Source organism: Camarhynchus parvulus, chromosome 14 (genome assembly GCF_901933205.1).
Source record: "Camarhynchus parvulus chromosome 14, STF_HiC, whole genome shotgun sequence".
NCBI classification, from domain to species: Eukaryota; Metazoa; Chordata; class Aves; order Passeriformes; family Thraupidae; genus Camarhynchus; species Camarhynchus parvulus.
In genome coordinates, this window is record NC_044584.1 from 1,161,725 (window position 1) to 1,187,455 (window position 25,731).

General features: G+C 51.8%; 1 protein-coding gene across 1 annotated transcript; it reads right to left on the reverse strand.

Moving 5' to 3' along the window:
• Positions 1–204: 204 nt before the first annotated feature.
• TRAP1 (TNF receptor associated protein 1) lies at positions 205–24,833 on the reverse strand. The gene is given in 21 exon segments (XM_030958405.1): positions 205–1,013; positions 1,285–1,357; positions 1,714–1,859; positions 2,640–2,725; positions 3,190–3,328; positions 4,953–5,015; positions 5,017–5,109; positions 5,112–5,141; positions 5,632–5,779; positions 5,940–6,009; positions 6,133–6,253; positions 6,568–6,723; positions 9,518–9,591; positions 9,779–9,888; positions 10,716–10,876; positions 11,556–11,627; positions 18,590–18,730; positions 19,094–19,176; positions 20,247–20,388; positions 20,390–20,415; positions 24,737–24,833. Coding segments are annotated over 21 exon segments (2,118 nt in total). The 5' UTR covers positions 24,819–24,833; the 3' UTR covers positions 205–911.
• Positions 24,834–25,731: the final 898 nt, after the last annotated feature.

Genomic DNA, 25,731 nt, shown 5'->3' on the forward strand with positions numbered 1-25,731 from the left:
GCTCCTTGATTCATTTTCAGAGACAAAACTAACAGGGCTCATAGCTACAGATTCTCCTGCTTTCCCTCTTGATTTCACAGCCACCATGTCCAGTGCTTGATGCCCTGAAGAACCAAAGAGCATCCAAAGAGAGACAAACCAACATCACCAGCTGGAAGACATAAAGACCAACAAAATAAAGAGGAGACTGAAGTGGGGGGGATGTCTGGAAAATAAGAAGTGTTTATTTATCATAAATACAGATCAGCTAGGTGTGCAGTTTATCCCACAGACTCTCCAGAAAGCCACACAGTTGAAAGCTGCCTCCCAGTTACTTCCCTTTTTCCACAAGACCAGGATGAACTCACTTAGCCAGCAGCTCAGTGATTTTTTCTGCCATGGATTGCACTGCCATGTTCCACCAACAGTATCTGTCTGCCAAAGGCAGCAAGCTGCCTCCATGCCAGCAAACTGCTCCTGCCTGGTCAGACCTGGAGGTTTCTTGACTAATTAATTGATTTTTCCAGTGCTTATTCAGAGCACAAAGGTGAGCAGGGATTTTGTGGATAGGGGGGTGTATTCACAGACCTAACTGGGGATCTTGCTGCCAACATCTGTTTTAAGAAAGGCCATTTTTAGGAACTGTATGAAATGAGGCTCTTCAGGCTCATGTCAGAAATTTGGGCACATTATTTAAGCAACAACCTCTGGATTTTGTCCCCACTAAGAGCACTGCACTTTGAACAAGCTGATGATGTGGGATCTGATAATTTCAGGTGGCTCCTCCCCGTGCAGGGAGGGCTGGATGTCCCCAGCACTGTCCCTGCCCCTCTGCCCATGAACCTGTGCTGGACAGTGCCTGCAAGCAGCTGCTGAGAGTGGCTGAGCCCGAGGCAAGATCAGCACAGAGTTCATCCTTCAGTCCTTGGGGCTCAGTTCTTCTCCAGGATTCTGGTGAGGAGTTCGTTCAGCCGGTTCACCATTGGCCTGGGGTCCTCATTCAGTCCTGCTGCAATCATGGCATTCTCATAAATCTGAAAAAGAGAAGAAAGCACTAAATAAGCACCAAAGCAACCTGCCTGAGGGAGGAAGGGAATGTCACTCCCAGGACCTGCATGCTGAAACCAAGAATGTCTTCTAGGACACCTGCTAGGAAAACATGGACCACAAGTCCCAGAAATACCCAGGGGCCACAGAAGGATGTGACTCCTGCCCACTGTAATGGTTCACCCTGTTCCCTGCCATGCATGGTCTGCAAGCTGGTTCTGGGAAGGATGGTGCTGCTTTGGAGAAGGTCTGGCTCACCTGGTCGAGCAACATCTGGGCCAGATCAGGCTGACTGTCCTTCAGCTCGCTCAGCTTCTTAATCAGAGCATGACTGTAACAGAGAGATCAACGAAACTTGCTGATTTAGGACAGAGTGAGAAATTTATTTCCAGAATGAGCAGCAAAGTCACAGTGGGTCACCAAAGTCAACTTCCTTGCTCCTGTTCTGGGGGCTTCTCTTCTCTCTCCTATCTGTCCCTACAACGCCCATGGTCCCCAGAGGGCTGCACACTGTGTGTGGGGGCACATTGAAGGTGCCATGCAGCCTCACAGATTAAGGCTCTGTGGCACTGACTGCACTTAACGGGGAGGACTCTGCTAATTGGCAGCTTTAAACTGCCTCCTCTCTGCCTCCACTTCTGAGAGGCTGCTGTGCCCCAGGCCTGGTGCTGGTGCTGTCCCCCTTACCCTGTGTTGATCTCCAGGGTGGGCTGCAGGAGCTGGGCTCGCTCCTCCTGGGTCTTGGCCAGCTGCTGCATGCGCAGGAAGTGGCGGGCAGCGCCCATCTCCAGCACGGTGATCATGGCAGGGTGCGTGTCCAGCCGCGTGGTCACCTGCAGCACAAGCACCCGTCAGGGCTGCCATGGACACTGCATGTCCAGAATGGAAAATGTCACCCGAGGCTTGCAAGATCCCAATCCTGCCTTGCCCCAAATGATAGAGCCTGCAGTAAAATTGGCAGCCCTCAACACATAGGTACCGTTCATACCACATAGCAAACACTCTGGGAGAGAGACTTGAAAAAGCTTTCATAAATCAAGTAGAAGCAAAGGATGACAAACTTGCAAAAAACCCTTGATGTCCTCAACTCAGCACTTCAGCAGAACAATGAGATATAGCAAAATGAGACTTCCAAAAGACTGTTATTGATGTGGAAAGCCTGGACATGTGGGGAAAGTTTGAGGGCTTCGAGTCTCCTCAGCACAGATCCACACCAAGCCTCCAATGGATTCATTCCCATCCCACAGGAGCTGTCTAAACCAGCAGGAAAGATGGGGGCTCAAATGGCTCCACAGTGCACAGGCAGTGGCTGCAGCTCGACCCAAAGCATTCCTTGCCAATACACCTTTCTAGTCCACAAGCAAGAAAAGTCACCAGCCTGTTCTGATAACCTGAGCATTGACTGCAATATGGGCTTTGCTCAACACACACTGAGATTCTTCTGCTGCCACACTGACCAGCCAATGACAAATGCCAGCATTCATACACTTACACACAGGAGGCACAGAGGAAAACTCTGTGGCAGCAGATTCCCAACCACCTATCATCCTTTCTCCCTAGATTGTTAACCTCTGTGATCTCCTGAACTCAGTTACCAGACACAGAATACCCACCTTCACCCCAGTGACTCGAGAGCCTAAGGCATTCCTCATCCAGGCCATCAGATCCTCAGCCTCCTTCTCTGTCAGACGTTCTCCAGCTGCCAGGGAAAGAGGGCACATCTGAGTGTGCATCTATAGTGTGCAATGGACAATGAGCCGAGTTTCCACTCTTCCATTTCACACTGCTATTTATCAGTTCTCTTGTGGGAGTGCAGCACCACTCAGCACACACCTACATATCCTCATCCCAGACTGTGCCATACCTGGAGAGGGTAGACTCATGCCTTGCCAGGGGCTGCCTGCCTCTGTCTGGGCACCAGATGTATGCATGGGGTTGAAATAAAATCATGGCAACTCCACACATGACATTCTATTGAATTTGGATCATGTGAGATGAAACCAATCTGCAAGCTAATCTAAGCTACCTCAGACCATGAGAATGGGAGGGTGGAAGGCTCTTGCTCAGGAGCTGCAAGAGCAGGGGAGGAAGGTGTCCCCTCACTGCTTGCTCAGGGTGGCAGGGCAGTGTGCAGCAGGAGGGGACAGGGGAGCCTCACGGTACCTGGGCGGCTCTCCTCAAACTTCTCTTCCTTATAGTGATCAACAACAATGTCTGTCTCCACAGAGATCAGCTTCTTCTTGTCAAACTCCCGGAGGTGCAAGAGTGTCAGCTCATCAAACTGCTCATAGCAGAACAGCACCTGTGCCAGCAAAGGGACAGCAACACGTTGTTTGGGATGTAACAGCATTCCCTCCTTCCCAAGGCAGCTCTGTACCAAACAGCAGGAACATCACACAGGAAACTCACAGGTTCAACCCCACAGTGACTGCCACTCAGGGCCTGACATGAAAGCAAACCCTTGGAGGGATTTGTTACCATGGGTAGCAGATCTGCAGATGAACAAGTCCTGCTGCCCAGGGAAAGTGAAAACCAGCACTGACTCCAGTCCTGAGAGGGCCACCTGCCCACAGAGGACAACTGTAACACAATTACAGCCCTGCACAGCAGCTCCCAGCCTCCTGCTCTGGGGTCCAGCAAAGGTAGGAAACAGATATAAGAACCAAGTGTCTGTACAAGTACTAAATCACAGAACATGCTGAGTTGTAGGGGACCCATCAGGATCATTGTCCCAAATCTTGTCTGTGCAGCACACCCAGCAATCCCTGTGTCTGAGAGCATTGTCCAAATGCTTCTTGAACTCAGAGAGGCTTGGTGCTGTGAGTGCTTCCCTGGGGAGCCTGTCCCAGTGTCTAACATCTCTTGGTGAAAACTTTCTCCTGACACCCAACGTAAACCTCCCAGCTGAGCTCCAGCCATTCACTTGGGTCCTGCCACTGGTCATAAGAGTGAAGAGATTGACACCTGCCCCTCTGCTGGCCCTTGTGAGGATGTTGAAGACCACAGTCAGGTCTCCCCTCAGTCTCTTTTCCTCAAGCTGAATGGACCAAGTGCCCCCAGCTGCTCCTCATATGGCCTCTCCTCCATGCCCTTCACCATTCCCATGGCCCTCCTTTGGATACTCCTGACACCTGAATGGTTTTGTTTAACGTTGTGGTTGAGTATGTGACAGGTCCTTCCTGGTCTCATGCCACAGAGCAGAGGCAGAGGTGGCCAGGCAAAGGCACCGTGCTGGCAGGGCTGTATCACAGGCCTCAGTGCCCTGCTCAGCCCTGAGAGTCAGCCCTGACCACTGCTGCAGCAGCTCAGGGTGTTCCCCCGGCTGTGGCTATTGCAATTAATACCAATAGAGCCGGATGGGACATGCCTGGGCTCATCTGGCCCTTGCTTGACCAAAGGTGGCAGCTGTGGTGGTTTCACCTCAGAGACACCTTTGGCTAGCTGGATATTGCAGCTGGGCACTTGGGACAAGTCCAGGCATGCAGGGGCTCAGGTTTACCTCTGGTGGAGAAGCTTAAGGCGAGGTGAAGGAAAGGAGTCGGGTTCTGCTGGAGGGTTTCGATCCAGAGCTTCATTCCTGGCCCACAGGCCTCTGAATGCAGCAACAGCTCCAACAGAACCTCCCTGAACCTCGTGGTTGCTGTTCCTTTTAACCCCGGGGAGAGGGGGAGGGAAGAGGCAGGGATCCCACCAACCAGGTAAGGGGGGGAAGTCTCAGGGGACAAATGACACCTGGATGGCCCAATGTCCCCCAGGGCTGAAAGGCATCAGTTTGAAGGCTTTGCCAACACTCGATGCCCTTCTAGAATTCCGGATTGACAGACAGCACTCAGCAGGGGGCAAGGGAGGGGGAAAGCAGTGGTGATTGGCACCTGGGGAAGGAGCTATGACATCACACCAAACTTGTGGCACCACCGCTCACCCACCTCCATGTCCTTCTTCTTCATGGCCTCGAAGTAGGGCGAGTGCTCGGCCAGGTGCCGGTTGGGGAGCACACAGGTAGTAGATGTTCCTGCTGCCGGCCTTCATGCGCGAGCCGTAGTCGCTCAGGCTGGTCAGCTGCCCCGCGGGCAGCGCCGACGTCACTCGGAACGCAGCAGCTTTGCTATGTCCTCCTGCAGAAACGTGCTCCTGTGAGAGCAGGGTCTGGGTCACTGAGCTCCACCCGACCCCTCCCAGTCCCAAGGATTCCTGTGCCTCTTGGCAGCCCTACAAAATGGCTCAGGGGATTTTGACACCCTCCTTTCCTGCTCCAGATATCAGAGGCAGACAAGTGATCTAGAGAAGATGTAGGTCAAGCTCTCTTGGAAATGGGAATTAGGCAACAAGAGGGGAAGGCCCATCTTTATTGCCTGTTGTAGTTGACATTGCACCAGGGAGGGGTGACAACAGTGTGGGTACAGAGACTCTGCAGGGTCTCAAAATAAATGGGAAGCAACACCAGTCAGAAAGAGTGCAAATATAGGCACTAGAGAATCCATAGGTCTTGGCAGACCCAGGAACACAAGTTATGGGCATGCAAGTTCCATGGGAAGTAGCAGTCTCCCTCATCCCAGCTCATGGTAATCTTTCCCATCACCTGCAGTGTTTGAAGACTCCTTGTACCTTGACATCCTGCTCTGCTATTGTGACAATCCCCTCTCTCATGAACATCCCGTACTCCTCAAAGAATTTGGCATATTTCTCAGGGTCCTTCTTGCTCTGGTCAATGAAGAACTTGATCAACCTCTTCTGCAAAACATCACGGAGCTTCCTGCAGGAGGAACAAGCCTTTTAAAAGACAGTTGCTAGACCAGACAAGACATTTTAGGTGAATATCTCTCTGTGCAGGGCTGTAGTGAGTCCACCATCCCCTTTCCCTCATGGCTTTACATCTTTTCCTTGTATCTCAGTCCAGAGATACTCTTGCTTACCTGATCAGGGCACTCTCCTGCAGAAGCTCCCTGCTGAGATTCAGGGGTATATCCTCACTGTCCACAACACCTGGAACACAAAGGAACCCTTGAGCAGTGATGCAAACACAAGTGTCAGGCCAGGAGGGCAGGCCCTGCCTCATCCCTGTGGAAGCCATCATCCACAACCTGCTATTCCTGGTTGCACACACACCTCTAAGGAAGCGCAGCCACTTGGGCAGGATGTCTGCAGCTTTGGTTTGGATGAGGATTTTGCGGCTGTAGAGGGCAACGCTGGAGCCCATTTCCCTGCTGATGTCAAACATGGATGGCTTCTGCAGGAAAAGAGACAGGAGGTAACACCAGCACTGTGCAGGGTGCCCACATCACACTGTGGTCTTCCCTACATTGCTGAACCCAACGAGAGCTGAAATCTTGGCTCTCTTCCCTAGGAACCCACCCAAGCCATCCCCCTGCTCCTCTCATGGCTCATTATCCCAACTACCCTGCAGCACCAGCCCACTGCAGAGATGCCCCACTGGATATTCCTCCCTGCAGCCATGTTTGCCTCCTTTCCCTAGGGAGCTCTGCCCTTCTCCCCTCTCAGAGCAGCTGGGTAGATGCCCCAGTCCCAGGACAGCAGACGTACTTGCTCGGGCACGTAGAAGATGCTGCGGATGTTGAGGGGAGCGTCGGTCTTGTAGTGCAGGACGTAGCGGGGTTTGTCGTAGGCCTGAGCTATGAAGCGGTAAAACTCCTCGTGCTGCCACTCACCGATGTCCTTGGGCTCCAGCATCCACAGGGCCTGGGCAGGAGCAGGCAGAACAGTTCCCATCAGCTCTCTGGCCTCCAGGATACCAGAGCAGGGAAATAGAACCTTTCAAACAGACTCTTCTGCACAGCCTGGGAGTGAGATGTGGCTCATTCATTATCAATGAACAAACTACTGCCCCTCATCTGGCCACCCCTTAGAGGTAACTCTTGCCCTGCAACATATATAGGGCAGCTTTGTCTAGCCCCAAACAAAAGGGATTTGGCTAACCTCCTTTGCCTCACACTGTCGGGGTCTCTAGCTGGTCAGAGTGACTCCGAGAAATGTTAGAAAGTCTCTTTTCCCAGCCTGGTGCTTGAAGAAGGAGTCAGAGCTCTTCATTTCTCGGTCTCAAGGTTGATTATTGTTTCTTATCTATAAAATTCTTTCTCCTGTCCTGCTGAGGTCCACTCAGCAAGACAGTCAGAGGCACTCTGCCTGCCCTGGCGTGGTGTTATGTCTTTATACTAAAAACTACGTGTACAATGTTTACAATTACTTTCCAATACCTATCACCTGTGTTAGACAGTGAGCTTCTACTCTAAACCAATCTAAAAGTGCCAACATAACCCAGAAGATGGAGGCCAAGAAGAAGGAGAAAGGCTGGACATGCCCCGATCTCTCCATCTTGCCTCCCTGAATCCCCATTCTAAAAACCCCAAAATCTACTTTTTCACCTTGTGATAAATTCACTATCATTCTACTTAATTTGTTGTGGCTTGCAGATCTTCATCTAAGGTTGGTAACTTGCTCCATGGGTCATAATCAAAACCACAGGTATTTTGGGCTCTGTGCCAGGGTCTGTGAGACCCCTGGCAGGGGTCTTGGCTGCTCAAGACAGCCAGAGGGATGTCACACTTGCCAATGGCCATCCTGGGCAGATCCCACAGCTCAAGTGACTGGCAATACTGGTCAAGCTCTCAAGGCCTAACCAGCTAGCAAAGGAAAAGAAAAAGTCTTAGTGAGCCTTTTGCAACCAACCTGCCTCTCTGATGGAGGTCACTGTCTCAGCTAAGAGCTTGTGAAGCAGCTCCTGCACTGTTTTCTGCTGATTTGCTCAGCAGCTTGGGAGCTGCTTTGTGAACCACTGCAGGGTCACTGCTCCAGCACTGTTTCCCACATGAACAGATGCCATGAGCTCTAGCTTCCACCTGCTGCTGCTCTAACTCCTCCAGTGCTTTCTGGAGCACTCAGCCCATGCTCACAGCATGCTTCAGTTTCCAGCACCTGAGCAAAAGACTCACACTCAGCAAAGATGTGGGACTCAATGCAGAACTGTGTGTTTCCAGCTGGGTGGAGCCCATCTCAGTCACTGCCTCTCTTTGCCACTCAAGCCCAAACGAGTGACAGGAGTGATTTCTGGGGACAACATCAACATCCAGCCCACCCTCAGAGCCCAAGGGTTTCAGGTCCCTGGCAGCCCTGAAATCCTTAAGGATTCCTCTGCCTCAGAGCCTTGTTCCAAGGTGGCTTCCCCTCATTTCCAGCACACAAAAATGTCCTGGAGGGTTTGCAGGATCACAGGAGGGATTATGGACTCACTGGGAGCTAAGGTGTTCTACAGTAGCTGTGTTTTGGAAAGTGCTGCATTCTCAGGGGCCCACTTGTAGCTAACAGTTATCCCAGTTAGACCAGAGAAACCCCAGCTCCATGCTGTGAGCATCCACAGGCTCATTGAGGAGAAACCCCACCAGGGAACCAACTGTGGCTCTGTTTGCAGTGAACTGATGCTGATGTGTGGAAAAACACAAAGCCAAGATCCTAGATAAAGAAAAGGCATGAAATGGGAGCATAATGAGAATCAAGCTGTTGCTGTAACCCAAGGGAAAACAGACTTTCTGATAAGAAGATAAAAGTCCATGACTCCATTAAGGGCATTTCACCCCTTACTCTACTACTGCTCTTCTCCAGGGAGCCTGTTCTATTGATTGTCAGGCAGAGAGAGCAAACAGCTGTCTAAAGCTATTTCTGGTTTTGTAATTTAAGGGGCACAGCTAGAAAGCCTTTGGAACAGAAACACTATTATGCAGGAATCCAAATAAATAATCAGTGACTAATAACAGCAATTACAGAACCTTAGAGAAATTAACGTGGTAAAATGTTTAAATACAGTCTTGAAAGTCTGTGCAGTCAGTGCCACATTCCAGGAAACAAAAAAGCCACACACATGCTCTCTAACCTGCTCTCTTAGGTGAGAAAGCTTTAAACAATCAGAAGAGAAGATGCTGGAGGAAAATGATTCATAGATTTCTGTTTTAAAGATAATTAATTTCTCCCAAGTGATGCCTGCAATTGGGCCAAGAACATCTGAGTGAAATGGATCTGGCTGCAGTATAATGCCAGTGGTCAGAAAATGCTCAGCTAGGAGCTGGGAATAAATCAGGCTGTGAGCTGCTGAAAAACCTCAACCACTCCCTGGCAGTGGCTATTCCATGTAAAGGACAGAAAGAACTGCAGTGAGAGGTGTCAGCACACCAGCAATCCCATCAGCACTAACACATCACATGGCTTGAACAGAATAAGCATCATAAAGCACTGAAATAATAATTCAGGACAAGGGAAGATAACAGATCTTGCTGATCTCCAAGACTTTCCCACAATAAATGCAAAGAAGCTGTTGCAGGTATGACTTAAGATGGATTGTCTCCTTTTGTTCTAATTAACTGATCATTGCAAGATCTGTGATACCCTGGACAATCCTCCCCTGGTTTCCAGGAAGAGCTTTGTGCTGTTTCCTGTCTCCAGGGGTTCATCTCCATGAGTGACCTGCCTGTGGCCTCCACCTCACCTGTAATGTGTTAATTCTTCTCCCATTGAGGTACAGGGGGAAGCTGATGAAGTTGCTGTATTTTGTCACCACCTCTGGAATGGAGAAAAGACACAGAAGGGTCATATTTGTGGAAACAGCACAGCAGGAATTCCCTCAGTAACAGCAGGTGAAAGGAGTTGCAGGAGAGGAAAAAACCTGTAAATTCACCTCCCATCTGTGAGCACCAACAGAATTCCCAGAGCCCCAGGGGGAACAGCATTCCCCTCCTCCTCTACTCACCCTTGACTCGGTCTTCATTTGCAAACTCTTTGCAGTCTTCTTTGAGGTGTATAATAATCTTAGTCCCAGCTCTGACCCCAGATGCTTCTGCAATCTCAAACATCCCTGAACTAGGATTAGAAACAAACACTGTGTCAATTTCTGCTTCAGGTACACTCATGATAGCACAGAGAAATTGTTCAACTGAGAGCACACACAACACTTCAAGGCCGAGAGGAAAAGGCAAAAAAGTCTTGAATGCTCCTTATGCCTCTGAGAAACCCCAAAAACCACTCCAGCCACCCCATGTGGCTGTTTTCCCCAAGAGACCCCAGACCCAGGACACACTGCTCTGCAAAGACATTAGCTACTGAAAACCCAAACCAGTCTGGTGTCTCAGTTTTCTCAAGAATTTAAATAATAAATGTAGTAAATTCTTTATTCTGAGGAAATTTTAAGGGGATACTGAGCTTGTCACCCTCAGAAGCTCCAATTCCAACATGTCCAGCTTTGCCATCACAGATGTTTGCAACTTCAAGCAAACAGCACAGGATGAGCACACAGCTGTGACCCGCAGGGAGATGTGCCTGCAGAACCCAGTGCTGCACAAGCTCTGCTCCCTGTGGGTGCCCCAAGCCAAACCTCAGAGGATGATTAGAGCAAGGAGGTTCAGTTTGTGCCTGTGGTGTGGCCCCCTGAGCTGAGTGCCTGCAGCAAGGATGAACAGGACAGGCAGGTACTCTGCCCACAGCATGGCTGCTCTGACAAACCAGCCCTGCCCTGGCAGCTTCCACTCTGGCACACGTGGCCATGCTTTATACTGTGTACAACTAGAGCAGGACCTAAAGCACTCAGCCAGGCCCTGAAAGAACACACAAGCCCTGCTTTTGCAGGGTTTTCAGGCCATGCCTGGTCTGGACACAGCCCCCCATGCTACCACCCCTCTCTGCAGCCTCACCCATCAGATGACCAGTGGTAGCCTGGGCTGCCTGGCTCTGCTGACTGTGAGAACACCTCCACTTTATCAGCCACCATGAAGGCTGAATAGAAACCCACTCCAAACTGGCCGATGATTTTACTGCTGGCTTCAGCTTGGCTCTGCAGAGCTTCCAGAAAAGCCTGCAGGAACAAAGGAGACACAAACCAGCACAGAGTGACTTCAGGAATTGCTGGAGGTTGTGATCAATGCCCAGCTGGGCTCCTCAGGCACTGCAGCCTGGCAGCCCAGCACCTCACCCCATGCTCCTGCACCAGTGCTCTGAGGAAGGTTCCCAAGGAAAAGGGTTTCTCCACAGGGGCTGCACCTCTGGAGAAGGGGAGCACTGCTTAGAGGAGTAAAAGGAAAACAAGCAAGAGCTTGGTCAATCAGGAGCAGAAAACTTTAAAATGGTGCCTCCAGAGATGAAAACCAAAATTAGGTACACATGTACAACACATGTACAACACCTTGCTGTGGGGACAGAGCTGCTGCTCCCCTGGACAGGGGGCAAATGCCAAGTGGGTGGGTGCCCCTCTGTAGGGATGGCTGGGCAGGAGGGTGTTTGGAGTGAGGGCAGTGGGTGCAGCAGTGCTACACACAGGGTCCATCAGCACTGCCTGGCCTCCCACAGCACAGCAGTGACCATTGAGAGCCAGAAGACTCCACAGGCAGGTTTCACCTCCCAAGAGGGGTGTAATTTCACATCTGGGCAGAGGGCCAAGGGACAAAACAGAATGAAAAATTACTGGGAGAACAAAAGTGGTTGTAGCTGGAGAAGAGTTTTCTAAGGGAGGGAGAAGGATCCTCATCCCAAGTTACCTTTGAGCCTGATCGAGCAATGGTACCAAGGTTAGAAATCAGCTCCTCCTGGGTCATCCCAATCCCTGTGTCCTGAAAAGAAACAGCAGTTGCAGCTGAAGTACCAGCAGGGAACCATTGCTCCAGCAAACAGCACCCAAGCAACTTCTGCCTCCAACTCCCACTCTCTCCTTCTCCTCTGAGTAGTAAATCCAACAGCAGACTTCCAGCTGTGACTCCATCTGCCCATGGCCAGGAGCTCAGACTCAGAGGGCACAGAGCCCCAGGGGCAGCCACAGCTCCCTGCAAACCACCAGAAAGCTCAGAGACTCTGGCCATTTCACAAGGAAAGACAAAACCATGCCAGGACAGGCTGGAATCTACATCCCTCTAAAAAGCACAGGATGGCAGTGCAGGAAAGAGATGTGAACCCAGGCATGGCCCCAGAGTGCCAGATGTCATGCACAGAGACACCCTCCATTCCTGAACTGCTCTGAGGGGGAGATGAGGAGCAGAGAGAAGCAGCTTGTTTGCAATCTGCAGATGTGGAACTGATCCACTCTCAGTGGGAATGGGCAGCAGAGCAGCAAATCCCTTAACTCCCAGGTAATGCAGACCCTTGTCTGCAAGCCCTGTGCTCCATGGTGTGAGTATGAAGCTGTCAGTGTCCAGGAGAGCTGGGTATTCCCATGGGAACAGCCTGACCCCAGCCAAAATACAATGCACCAGCTACACTTTGTGATGCTCTGCTCAAGCTCCTTGTCACCCCCAGGTTATTCCAGAATTGCACTGCTGCATGCAGATAAACATCTCCCTGCAGCTCACACATCTCAGGCAGCAGAGCCTGCAGCAGCAGCACCCAGGAAAGGCTGCAGTAAGTCTCAAACCTGGCTGCAATTTCAATTTGGATGACACCCCAAGGCAACAAAGCCCCAGCTAGAAATGGCCACCTTCTCACACAGGGCCCCAGCAAAAATCTTTCCCTTTCTCTTGATCAATGTGTTTTCAGACTTGCTCCACACACATTTTCCACAGGAGCAAAGGGCAGGCTACTGCCCTCCAGAATGCCACTCCCAGGAAAAAAGTGCCATTCCCCCTCCCAAATCCCAGCAGCTTCTCTACCCAACACAAGCATCCCCAGAACCCACTGCTACATGTTCTCTGAGGTGAAAAGTAGCCAAGTGAGATGTGGTTCTCATTCCCATGAGGGATTCAGCTCTAGCTGAGTACCTGTGAGCATGGTTATCACAGCTGACAGCAGCTGGCACATCCAGAGTGGGCTCACATACCCCCAGTGCCTTACCAGGGGTGGGATTTGGTGTGCAGGGTCAGCAAAATCAGCTGCAACAGAGCAGGCAGCTGCTAGGTGGCTCAGAGGTGGGGTGCCAGAGTGACCTCTGCCACCCATGGAGCATTTACTGGGCTTATTTCCACCAAAGTAAGTTAATGGCAGTATGGATTTCTTAACGCAGAGCTTAACTGCACTGAAGGATTGAACTGTTCAGCTTGTGAGGTGCCATGTGGGTAAGACATTTTCCTGCCCCCCACAAGTCAGGGCAATCCCTTTCTTTTGGTTAAATCTAGTCAGCCCTCCTGGCTGAGAACAGGGATGATGCCCAGTAAGATCTCAACAGTGAGATCAAAAGCCAAGGAAAACAAACAGTGTATGGCAAAATCTCAGGAATCTGGCATGGTCCCTTCCCCCAGGGAAGAAAAAGCCAGAAAGAACAGCTTTCAGCATCTGGTTCAGTTTTTCTTCATGCCAGACCCCGAACAGAACTCTGATCCACTTCTATTTATAGCACAGCATGTCATTCCCAAATTCCAGTGTGTTAAAAAAAATACATCCTTACCCCATTAATTTATTGGCTATTGAATTCCTAGTGCCCTGCCAAACTTACTGCAGAATGCTTAATGACAATTCCTGGAGACTGCTTTGATGAGGGTGAATCTCACGAACAAAGAAAGCAGGGCTCAAACAGCCAGGATGCTGACAAGGGGAGCAGCAAGTGAAGATCCTGGCAAAGCAGACATTCCCTACTGCAGGAAAACACCTGGGTGGATTAGGATGAAGACACCATCAAGATTCAAGCCACCCTTGCCATGTCCACATTTCCTGCAGCTGCCCTTTGGCTCCCTTCACCATATGGTATGGAAATAAAGTAGCGGCGGAGGAGGGATGGGAGCTGAGCTCTGCAGAGCAGGAACTCTGCAGTCATGGGAGGCAACTGAACCTGCCTGTGAGCAGCCCACCTCAGGCTGGGCCCACACAAGTGCTGGCAGCTCCAGCTCCACAAAATCCAAGGAAGCAGCTGGTGGAATTTCTACTGCCCTTCTCACACTGCTCTGTGCTGCACCAGCTGCTGCTTGGCTGCTGGGCATCTTCAGCAGGAACCACCCCATGGTGGGCATCACCCAACCCCTGCAAACTCCTTCTGCCCACCACCATCAGCCTTTGCTCCACCATCAGCATTACAACTTCTTTTCCCCTGCACAGAGTTCTAGCCCTCCCTTCAGCCTGCAAGAAAAGCTTTACCAGGCTGACCACAGCCACAGGAGAGCTATTTGTAACAGCACAAAGCAAATTGTACCTGGGGCTTCTCAAATTACAAATGTGAGGGACATACTCAGAGTTCCATGTGCCAGGTGTTTCTCTACAGCTGGGAGAGACCAAGACACAGAGTTCAGTGTGCTGACCCCTCATTAGCTGAATGTTAATTACAGAAGACCTGCTGCTAACCCTCAGAACCACCACCTCCCCACCTGGGTGAATTTCTCCTCTGGTACTTCTCAGGGTGCAGAGTAAAAATCCTCCCCCAAACCATCCCCTATAAAAGACAACAAAGAGGCTGCAGACCTTCAGACTATGAAGGGCTGGTGGCCACAAGTGTTGAACTAAACTCAGTAACATTTACCCCAAAGAGACATCAGCTGAATTTTGTCTCTAGCACCTTTTATGTATGGAGACCTCCAAGGTACCAAAGCTGCTGCTGCCCTGCACTTTTGTGCCTTCTGAGCCTTTTGTTCTAACCCTGTGGTGGGGGTTCTGGATGTTTGCAGAGACCTGGTGTGTAAGATTAGTTTAGCTTTGCTCATTACCTGAGTCCAATTTAAAGTTCTGCAGAGCTTCCTTACACCTAACAACCCCTTAAGCAGCCATTAACTGCTGCCTCTGCCATGACTGCACTGGAAGGAATGCTCCCAGTTAGAGGTACCTGGCTGAACTATTGTGTCTTTCACTGTGCTTTGTTGCAAAACAAACACTTGAAACATTTATTTCAGTGTAAAACCTCAACGGGGCATCAGAAGAACACTGACTATATTATAAAGACATGCTGCTTTCACCAGTTGATAAGGTAATAAAATCCCAAAATGTCTGATTAGCAAATGTGCCCACTATTATTTAAATACCTTGATTAAAGACTTCAAATTCAGAAGACCAGGACAGCAGCTGCACTAGAGCAACATTCTGGTTTAGAATCATTAAAGCATCTGCAGCAGCAGCAACCAGCAGATGAAAAGCCAGAATAAAACAGATGCCTGTGAACACAAGGTAATCTTGGCCTAGTACATGGAAGTTTTCCAAAGCAGAGAGCCTGAGCTTTCCTTTGCAAAACCACAGGCTCTGCCTCCACCCACCCAGGTCTAAATACCCACTGTCCAGAAAAGTACTGCCTTTCATCCACTTTGAATTTCCCAGTTTTATACAGGATATGCTCTGATTCTGCTGTGAAGAGAACTAAAAAATTGTGCACATCCTTCCTTGGGCCACAGGCTATTTGAGATGTGTTTATATTTCTGGGTTCTGGGTTTATTTGTTAAAGATGATGCAACCACTGGAAGCTGTAGCCCATCCCTGCAATCTGTGGCACATTTCTGTAGGTTTAATTGCACCTAAGACTTGCTAAAGTACAGCCAGATTTACCCCTCTATCTCCACCTGCCCATCTCCTGCTTCCCCAAGCCCAAGTGACACACAGATGCTGCAGTGCAGGTCACCCTCTGCTGCAGCCTGGTCCCACAGGGGAGGGGGACCTGCTCCCCCCACCTGCCCCAGGCTTTGTGGGACACAAGGGTGCATCTGCACTGACCTGCTACAGCCCAAACAGCCCAGTCCTGACTGGAGCCCAGCACAGCCCAGTCCCTGTTACAGGCTGTTTGTGAGGCAGGAGAGATCTGCTCAGCGATACAGGGAGCTGTTGCAGGGAGGAGTGGTGTTTGCAGTCATTTTAACTCCTCCCAACACAGCAAACTGGTGATTTTGTGGTTTCACAGACACTGATTTTGGATGACAGCAACAGAGAGATGAAAGCCCAACAAAGGGAACAGAGCAGCCCAAGCTCTGGCTGCTCCCCCATGCTGGAACAGCAAGCACACTCCCTCGTCCAGCAGAAGCAGCCATCAGCTCTGTAAACATTTCAAACCATTTCCTCTAAACTATCCTAGCCCTAAATTAAGCCTCAGCAAGGAGCAGGGCTGCAGCCCTGAGCTCACACATCACCACCAGCACAGCAGAACTGCACAGCTCCAACAGCACCAAGTGCCTGTCACCTGGTGCAGGTGCTGAAGGTGAGCTCTGGGCTCACAGAGCCTTGGGGTCTGTAAGAGGCTCTCTGTTCCCACCTCAAAGGGTCCAAAATCACATTGGCAAAGCCTCAGCACGCAGAACTGCAGAGCTCTGCAGAGCTGTTCTCACTGGAAACACACCCCTCACATTTTCAAATGGATTTTCTTAACCACTCTGACCTTGCAGGCTGTGGCTGCTACAGATGGAGCTGTCCTAGAAACATGAGGCAATTTTCAAAGGGATGGAGGAAATGGTGGAATTTGCTAAAACAACAGGACTTTGGTGAAGGAATCGAGGTGGTGGAATTCAGTCAACACATCCCTCTTAGCAGCTACTACACTGCAGTGCTTAGGTGGAATATTCCTGAATGAGGACATCCATCAGAATTCTGAGCCTTGCTGTGCTTATGACTGGAATTCAGTCCTGGCAGAGAACAAGGAGAACTGCAGTCACTGAAGAGAGATGAGTGCAGTCCTACACCAGATCTACACAATCCCCCAGGAACATGCCTGTAATGGCCATCACACGTTACAGACCTGCCTTTTCTCAGCTCAGTGAGATGCAGAGATGCTACAGGGCTTGGAAGAAGAGGGGAGAGATTCAACAGATCCAGAGGCACAGAGCACCATGAAGATCTGAGAAAGATCCAGGGGTCAGAGTGAGACAATGGGACCTTTCTAGGAATAAAAAGGGGTGACCCTTGCCACAGGTCATGTATGAGGGACCTGCTGCTTCTTTTTCAGTGGGTCTTGGTAGGTACAGAAACAAAACAGTGGCAAAGGGAAGATCCATCTCTGCCTCAATCACTGCAGCAAGCTTTCTTTCACCTTTGCATTCCTGAAAGGCAGAGAATGTTTTGAATGATGCTTATTCACAGTAATCATTGTATGCAGTTTGCTTCTTCAAGAAGTTATAAATAACCCCTTGACTGGAGGTAAGGAGCTTTTGGCACTCTGGAGAAGGCAAAGCTATTAAAGAGATTGGAGCAGCGTTGTTCTCACTGCTCCCCACAGCCCAGGACTGCTGCAGTTAAAAGCTTCCTAGTTAAGACTCATTTAATGGCATTAGAGAGGCACTGGCAGCCAGGCAGGGGGTTATAAAATCCCAATCCTTAACCCATCTAACTGGGATGGCATCAGAGGCACCCTGCAAGGTGGGCAAGCAGCTCTCCAGCCAAACTGCCAAACAAGGGCAGAGCTGCCACAGGGGCAGGGCAGGAGAGGTAACAATGTCTTGATGGAGTCAGATGCTTTGTGTCCACTACAATCTCAAAAGGGAAAGATGAAAGGCAGGAATGACCCCCTGCCTGGGGCTAAGTGAGGGCTCCTCAAGCAATTGGGGTTAACAGGAGTCAGAAAACTGCAACAGTGTGACAGGAATAGCAAAGCCCCTGCACCATGGTTTGAGAATCTCTGCTTGGTGATTGTGGTGCCCACTGACAAGCACTAACTTCCCCATGGCAACTGCAGCACTTGTTCTGCAGAGGAACAGAAATATAAAATAACTGTGCAGCCTCCAACAGCCCCCTCTGCTTTTGTCCCACGTGAAAAGTATCAGCCTGTGTGCTCTGTCTGTGCCACATCTCCCCTGGACCTGCCATGGTCCCTCAGGGCTGCCTGCTTCATCCTCCTCCTCCTCCTCTGCTCTCCCAGGAATGCCCACAGCCACACTCACAGCTGACACAGCTCCACAAGAAAATGACCAGTTTGCCTTCTTAACATTAGGAACTCTTCCAAGAAAACACCAAAACTGAGGCCCAGCCTCCCTCCCTGGACAAGAGCAACAAGCAAGATCAAAGTTACAGAGAGAAGCCCAGCTCCACATCCCCTCCCACACTGAGGCCCACAGGTGACTGCTCTTACAGGCTGTCTCCCTCCCAATCAGCATTTTGTCACCAGCAGGGACAACCAAAACCTGGGCACAGGGGAGTGCTGTGCTACTGCCCAAATCCACAGTGCCAACTGTGCCTGCTGAGGGCAGAACCTCAGCAGGAGCTGGACCCAGCCTGTCCTGGAGCAGGAAGAGAGAAAGACAGGCAGGAATGGGAAGGTCTTCTCACTACCCTGGCATTTATTACCCCTCACCCAGGGGAGAGAGAAGGTCTGCAAGCAACCATATAACACCTCAGACTTAAGGAGGTACATGAAAACCTGCCCAAAGGTCAGGAAGAAACCAGATTTACAACTTACCCACTAGTGAGAAACTCACACAACCTGGGAACTGCACTAGGCAGGGGTACAGGGAGAAAAGCCACTGGTACTTCCCAACAGGGAAAGAAGGAGCAGCAAATTTTCCTATGGTTACAAGTGGAGAGCAGATAGCATTGCTGGTTTCTCATCAAATCCTGAGGTTACAGCCTCATGAACCAGAGCCCAGCTGAGAACAGAATATCTGGGCAGGCCTGGGGACTGTGCTGCTGCTGCTCAGCTTCCAGTGACTCCTCACAGGACAAAGGGCAGTGATGAGAGCAGCAGGGAACAGCACCCTACCTGGATGGTGATGGTTCCCTTTGCACTGTCTGTCTGCAGGTGGATCTCCAGCTCTGGCAAGGCCTTCCCCTCTGTCATCAGGCGGTGCCGCAGCTTCTCCAGCGCTTCGCTGCCGTTGGAGATCAGCTCCCGGATGAACACCTGGGGACAGACACAACCTGAGCCTGCAGCCTGCCCTGCCCTGCACAGCCCTCCCACAAACCAATTCCCAGCTCCCCAAACTGTGCTTCCCCATTATATGCCAGGAGAACACTTTGTCCAAACTCAGTGTGAAACTGCAGAGGCTCAAGGCTCGGAGTCACTTGGCCATACCTAGAAATTGTTTCAAAAAGACATTTTCAAGGTGTCTTAAGAAAACATCATTCAAGAAAGCCTGACATGAAAGCTCAGGACTCACTGGGAACTGAACAGTTATTCTCCCAGCTCAATCATTTTGGATGTATCCCTTGATAGAGATGGGGCTTTGCCAACAGAAAATCTCCCAGCAAGCTGAGGGTGTCTTACCTCTTTCTCTGAGTACAGGGAACGAGCAACAATGTCCAGCAGTTTCTTTGTTTCAGCCTGGAACTCATGTTTAGAGGCTGCACCTGGAATAAAGGGTAGGGTTGGGGTTGTTCAGTTTGGAGAAAAGAAAGCTCAGGGAGCACTAAAAGCCATTTCCAGTGCCTAAAGGGGCTCCAGGAGAGCGAGAGAGAGACTGGGGACAAGGGCCTGAAGTGCCAGGACAAGGGGGAATGGCTTTACACTGCCAGAGGGCAGGGATAGATGGGATATTAGGAAGAAATTCTTCCCTGTGAAGGTGCTGAGGACCTGGCACAGGGTGCCCAGAGAAGCTGTGACTGCCCCTGGATCCCTGGAAGTGTCCAAGGCCAGGCTGGATGAACACATCTGTACAGCCACCCCTGCAGGCAGGGAGCTGTGCCCAGGAAGAGAAACCTCCTCAGAAAAAAACAGAACTACAAAACATCTCATCTGAAAGACCATCCTTGGCCTTTTAAAAATAGCAAGAGGTATTCAAGAACTCTGGGAAAACACAAGGAAAAGCCACAAGTCCCACATAACCTCTGCCATGCCTTGCTGGTGAGGATGTACATCCCCCAGGGATGGGGTGAAGCTGGAGTGTGGGCAGCACATCAACCCCACCAGGGTCTTCAGTCTGGCAGTCTCAAAAGTACCTCCAGAAAACCACAGAGGCAGAGTTCAGATGTTATTTCTGTGCTGGAATAACTCATTGCTCAGACAGCTTCAGAGCAGCTGTTCCTGAAGCTGTGCAAAGCAATTCATTCTGGCTAAAGGGCTGACACCAGGACTCTCATCACACCTCCACGATGCACAGCAATGACCTGGGCAGCCACAGCTTGCTTCTGGGACAGAAAATTCTTTTCAGCCAATTCCAGTGCCTGTGGAGCCTCCACACACACACCTGGCCTGGCTGTGCCCATGGATGCAGACTTGATGTCCCAGTTTCTCAGTAAAGGCCATGCTGACCTCCACACCCAGGTTTTGGGAGGTGATGGTGCAACACAGATGGGAAGGATGTGGTGAGCAGCACCTGCACTTCCTCCAGAGGCAGCAGCACTGCTGAGCAGGGCTCACCTGCAGCACACCTTGACCCAGGAGCACCCCAAGAACATCCCCACATGCGTGCCAGGCTCACCTTTCACATTCTCTGTGTTGCTGATGATAGTGTGCAGGGGCTCCTCCTCCTTGCTCTCTGCTGTCTGTGTGCTGTACATCCTGACAGCAGCAGTGCAGGAGGCAGGAACATTGTGCTGGAGGCTCCAGCGGTGGAGAATTTGTTCTTTGCAGACATGCTGCTCCTTTTGCTAAAGACACAAATGAAGATATTTCAATACACATCACAAGTCCAGCACCAACAGGAGCACTCCTCAGAGGTCCCACCTAGGTAATCCCATGGGAGTTACACTGTCTGAACAGCTCCCTCACCATCCAACACCCCCCATTCCCCTCCAGAACTGCCTTGACTGCATAAAAAGGGCAAGTTGCTACTTTGGCTCTTCTGAATTAAAATTTTATCCAGAAGATGACAATTAGCAGCTTTCCCACTGAATTAACCAGGAAGAAGCAGTCTGCAGCTTTCACTGCTGTTTCCTCTCACATCATTGCCTGTGAAAATATAAACTAGCAATAAATATTTGGCCTTTGACTATCCAAGCACAGGGATTACACCCCCCAACAAAGCTGGTCCAGGGCAAGCAGCACATGCAGCAGCAGCAAGGCTACCAGTCTCAAAATCAGTGGGGAAAATGAGACCAGTCAGGAAATGGCACAACCCCCTTAAGGTCAGGGATTCCCAATTCTCCTCCAGGTGAACCCAACAGTTTTCTCTCTGTTGGGGGATGAATGAAGCCAAACCTGGTCACAGAAAGACCATTGCAGCACCACAGAGCTCTGTCCAAGGCCTGTTCCTTGGAGTGGTTTCTGAATTGCTGGGAGAATGCCAGAGCAGGATCCCAGAGGGTGAGGACCTGACCCTGCAGCTGCCCTGGGGAAGGCAGCACCTTGGCTAATGGACATCAACAGGCAAGATCTGGGAAACAGAGGAGGGACCAGGACATCCTGGGCAGAGCCAGGAGAGCATGGATAAGCAGCACAAGTGGCTGGAAGCAGTGACAAGCTCAGGTTTTCCTTTCAGCTCACTCTGTGCCCAATGGCTGTTTCATCCAGCAAGGGAAGGAGGCAAACCCTACAGCTGACATTCTCAAGGGGTCCTTTCTTCAGATGACTGGGGACAAAAACCAGCCAAACACCGAACCAAACCCCATTAGTATGGTGAGAGTCCCAAAGCACATCTGTGACCTCCCTGGAAACAGCTCCCAAGGCCATTCCCTGCCCTCCAGGCCAGCTGAGGGAGCTCAGTCCCTCCTGAGCCTTCCTCCACCTTGCCACAGCCCTCGAGTGAACTCTGCATTCCAGCCTTTTCACCAACATCCCTCATCCTCTAGCTCAGGCTCACTTCACATGTGCTCTGCAAACCTCCTGCCCCCCACAGCAGGTCCTACAGTCAGTGTGGTCATCAAGAACAGGTCTTACTGCTCCAGACCATCATGCTGGGCTCTCACCTGCTCCAGAGCAGGTGAACATGAACCCCTGAGCTTTAACAGCACTTCTGTCTCCTGCACCTCATCCTCAAGAGCTGACAGAGGAGGCTGTCAGTCCTTGTTCTTCCTCCTCCTCCTCACAGAAAGCTTTGAATCAAGATCCACTTCTCCAGCCAGAAGCTTGAATGACTCCCCAGTCATTCTGCCCTTAAAGAAAAGAGCCCACAAATAATTCTAAATGCATCTGAACACCTCCCACACGCATAACTGTGCTCTGCGTCACAAACAGCTCTGCTGCATTATCACAGGACACCTTCTGCAACTTCCATTCCTCTGCCTGGATTGCCTGGGGAAGTGGCAAAGAGCCCTGGCTGAGGTGGAGAGCAGCAGAGCGCTCACTGTCCAGCCCCTCAGCTCCACAGGGGAAGGGCCTGGAGCTCAGGGTTTGTATCTATTTTATACTCATTTTATGCTGGGAGCTGTAGGATACTGCATTGTAAGTACACACACACACATCTCCCAAACAGCAGAAATAAAAGAGAGAATTTTGCTCCCTCTCTGACTCCAGGATCCAAAAAAGACACAAATCAGCAGCAGCTTAAAACCTTCAGTTCATTTCTATCATCAGATGTCCAGGTAGCAAAGCCCCAGAGCCCCCACACAGGTCACCCCCAGCCCATGAACACCAGCTGACTCTAGAAACTACAGCTGCTTATAATTTTATTTCTGGCTATTTATAATTGTTGATGTATTCACATTTTTTGCCTCCCTACCTCCAAAGCACAATAATAAATCACCACCCATCAATTCGGAAGTTCCTGTCAGATTTGTGCAATGTTTGGTTTTATCATCCCTAATTAGCAGCCTGTCCCATGCCAGGGAGACACAGCTCATTAAATACAAACTGCAGCACCTCCAGCCCATTTGCCTCTTGAGAGTCCTTGCCTGGAGCAAGGGAGCAGAGGAGGCTCCTGGCTATTCTGGGTATAAAACCACAATTATCAGCACACAAGAGCTATTGAGAAGCACCTGCTGAGGTAACAGGGAATGTGCTACTCATAACGAGCCTCAGGAACAAATTCCTAAGCCCAGGTGACAAAGAAGGCATGGCTCTTGCCCCAGATAAGCACTGTGATGTGTTGGAGCAAATCAGGGCTTTTGATAGTGAGTTAATCAAATGTGGAGCTTTACCACAGCCCACGCCCCTTCCGGCTCCCATCACTGCACTGAGGGTGGAGGAACCCACACTGCAGCCCAAATTCCACCTCTCTGTGGTCCCAGTGTGCCCACAGCCACAGACCTGCCTCACACCCTCACAGCAAAGCCCTCAGGGGCTCCTTTCAATCCAGACACCTCAGTGATCCCCCAGGAAACACAGCCCAGCCTCTTCTGGGAAAAGCCCTGCAGTGAGCAGAGCCCAGCAGCAGGCAGAGATTTAGGGTGGGAAACCCTGCACAAAGCAGTTTGTGGCTCAAAACAAAAGAGAAGAATTTGGGTCAGCAGGAGCCCAGGGAAGCTGGTGCAGGAAAATCTCCAGCAATTGCCACTCCCAGCTCAGATCTCCTCACACAAAAGGGCTCCTGAGCTGGGCACCAGATCCCCGAGAATGTGGGGAGAAGAGAATTCCCTGCCTGACCCACTCACACCAACACACCTCCCAAAAAACTCTGCACCAGCTCCAGCCTCTGAATTGGTGAAGCAAACACTGCAGCTGTGCCCGGGGAGGGAAGGGAGGGCTGTCCCTGCAGCCAGGACAGCCCAAAGGAGAATCCTGCCCCTCCCTCTTATCCCCACCCCACACAGCTTCTGCTCACTGCTTCTTCCCTGAGGGCCTGAATGACAGCTTAAGGGATAAAACTCGGGCTCTGCTGCAGTGTCTGACCCACCAGAGGCAGCAGCTTTGATTCCAGACATGGATGCTAACAAGGCTCTGGGGATTTCTGTGGAGGAAGAGCTAGATTGCCCAGAAACACCCAAGTGGCACTCTGTGACACAATAAACCTGACAACCCGACCCTGAAAGTGACCCTATTTGTCACCCAATTTCCCCCGTCATGTTTTCTCTTCATAACCTGCAGGGAAACCACAGACCACAGCAACAACATGCAGATCTGCCAGTCAGGGGCCAACAAGAGATAAGGAAACAGAGCAGGGGCTGCTGACAGGCAGGACACTGCTCACCATGCTTCAGTTAAAGGCAGCTCACAGGCACATTTCCAGTGCATGAGGGCCTTGATAAGGGAGCACATCCCATAACTGAGGCCTCAGGGTTTGGATTTTCTTAGCACTCACTCCTGTCAGCTGTCTCAGGTGAAACTTCAAGTGCACCCCTGGCAAACACAAACCCTTCAGGCTCATCTGTAACGTCCCCTGCTAGTGACTGGCCAGAGAACAGAAACGCTGCTGCTGCCTCCTGCTCTCATGCAGGTGCTCCTCTCTCTGCCTCCTGCTCTCATGCAGGTGCTGGGCTGTGCACCCTGTGTGATCTGGGGCATGCACCACGGCATGATGTGAATATGCTGTGCAGCCTGCATGAGCCAGCAGGTAACTCTGGATGTCCTGCACACCTTATAAAGGCCAGGAGATAAACTGGGAGTGCTGTATGAACCAGGACATAAACATAGATATGCTATATACCCCTACACGAGCCAGGGCACGAACCTCACCGTGCTACACGATCTGAGCATGCTGTACACCCTGCATGAGGCAGGACACGGCCCTGGAGCCGCTGGTGGCCCTGAGCTCGCTCCCTGTCCCACACCAGCCCGCGCTATTCCCTGCACAACCCCAGGAGAACTCGCCCCTCCCCGGGAAGGAGCGCTGGGCATTCTCGGGTCAGCTCGCCGGGCGCTGTGTGCGCTGCTCCCGCGCTGCCGGGCCCACGCCCGTTCCGTGCCTGCCGCTTCTCAGCAGCCGAGAGCGATCGGGCGCTGCCTGCGGGACGCGGACCCTCCGCACCTCCAGAGGACGCGCAAGGCCGAGAGCAACTGCGGGCAGGCGCGCCCGTCCGGGCCGAGCCATGGAGGTCCGGCCGCCCCCTCAGCCCGGGGCCCGCGCCCCTCACGCCGCCCGTTCCCCCCCCTCACCTGCGGGCGGGCGCAGCCGGGGCGCGGTCCCGGAGCGCCGCAGGGCCGCGAGCAAACACCGCCCGCCCCGCGCCGCCGCCATGCCCGCGCTGCCCTCCCGCCGCGCAAACTGATGACGTCACGGGGCGGGGGCGCGCCGTGTCCCCCGCGCGCGGGCTGCGCTTGACGCGCGCCCGGTGACGTCAGGCTGCCCTTCAGCCCGCGCGCGCTGCTTCCCTCAGGGAGGGCGCCCCACGGGTCCCCTCAGGGCCCGACCGAGCTCTACAGGGGGCACCGGGGCTCGGTGCCCTCACGGCCCGACCGACCTCTTCAGGGGGCACCGCGCCTCGGTCCCCTCACGGCTCGGGCTCTGTCCCCTCAAGGCCCCGCCTGGGTGCCCTCACGGGGGCTCTCTAACAGGGCTCTGCCTCAAACCCAGGATGCCGTTGCCAAACTGATCCTGTTGTGATTGTTAAAATCCCCTTCGTGTTTCTGAGAACTTGCTAGGAAAGCAGGCAGACACAGGTTACAAACGCACCCTGCTCTCCCTGTGAAGACACCTCTCGGGGTGTCTCACAGTGAACGGCCCTCACAGGGAGCCCATTCCACGGGACGGGCCGCGGCAGGAGCCCGGCGATCGCAGCCTGCAGAGCTCGGGGCACCGTGGCTCTCCCCGTTTCCCCGCAGAAGGGGCTGAGGGCCGAGGAGAGGCTGCGCCGGGCTGGGAGCAGCCCTCAGGAAGCTCCTGTGTGCCACACCCTGGCCGGGCACCCTGCTCAACTCTGGGCCAATTGCTTTACATCCCATTTTTCCATTTCTCTCAAACGCCTCATCTCCCAGGGCTGTTTTAGCATACATCATCGACATCTAAGGGGCCGAGGTACTGACTGGACAAAGACTTTGGATGGGATGTGGGTGAGCGAGGAAATGAACCACTCTGGTGAGAGCCGAATTTGGAACATGCATGAGAGCAGAGCCTGGCCTCAGTGAACACCACAGCCAAAAATAAAAGATGG